Source organism: Sinocyclocheilus rhinocerous, unplaced genomic scaffold, assembly GCF_001515625.1.
Source record: "Sinocyclocheilus rhinocerous isolate Xijiao unplaced genomic scaffold, SAMN03320098_v1.1 scaffold1615, whole genome shotgun sequence".
Lineage (NCBI taxonomy): Eukaryota > Metazoa > Chordata > Actinopteri > Cypriniformes > Cyprinidae > Sinocyclocheilus > Sinocyclocheilus rhinocerous.
The window spans coordinates 568,383-569,032 of record NW_015645292.1 but is presented as its reverse complement, the minus strand read 5'-3'; the positions used below and the strand labels follow the sequence as shown (position 1 = coordinate 569,032).

General features: G+C 49.2%; 1 protein-coding gene across 2 annotated transcripts in view; it reads left to right on the top strand.

Moving 5' to 3' along the window:
* Nucleotides 1-650, top strand: part of LOC107705898 (activin receptor type-2A-like) — a 25,420-nt gene that overhangs the window by 19,712 nt on the left and 5,058 nt on the right. For both annotated transcript variants that reach the window (XM_016509417.1, XM_016509416.1), the window contains 2 exons: nt 29-143; nt 327-465. In XM_016509417.1, the coding sequence (XP_016364903.1) occupies nt 29-143; nt 327-465 (254 nt within the window). The remainder of the gene's footprint in view (nt 1-28; nt 144-326; nt 466-650) is intronic.

The following is a 650-nucleotide window of genomic DNA, read 5'->3' as shown; positions in this document are numbered from 1 at the left end:
TCTCTCTCTCTCTCTCTCTCTCTCTTAGAGATATCAAGAGTAAGAATGTGTTACTGAAGAGTGATTTAACTGCATGTATTGCTGACTTTGGCCTGTCACTGAAGTTTGAAGCAGGGAAATCTACAGGCGACACACACGGACAGGTGAATATGATTTGTGCATGTGCTCAAAAACAAACAACAACATTTCCCGGCATGAATAGGTCAGTTTTTTTCTAGTTTCACAATGCAATTCATGGCAAACATTGACTGAATAGTCCTTACTTGTGACAGATGTAAAGTGCTACTCAGTCATTGCTGAGGTTGTATTGGTTGTGTTGTGTGAAGGTGGGAACGCGGCGCTACATGGCTCCGGAGGTGCTGGAGGGAGCGATCAGTTTCCAGCGCGACGCGTTTCTGAGGATCGACATGTACGCCGCGGGTCTGGTGCTGTGGGAACTGGCCTCTCGCTGCACAGCAGCCGACGGTAACAAACACCCATTCACTCACACTCAGGTGAAGTCATGGGATAAACCGGGACTGATCCGTGTGTGTATGTGTGTGTCTCAGGGCCCGTGGATGAGTTCTGTCTGCCGTTTGAGGAGGAGGCAGGTCTTCATCCGTCTCTGGAGGACATGCAGGACGTTGTTGTGCATAAGAAGCTACGGCCGA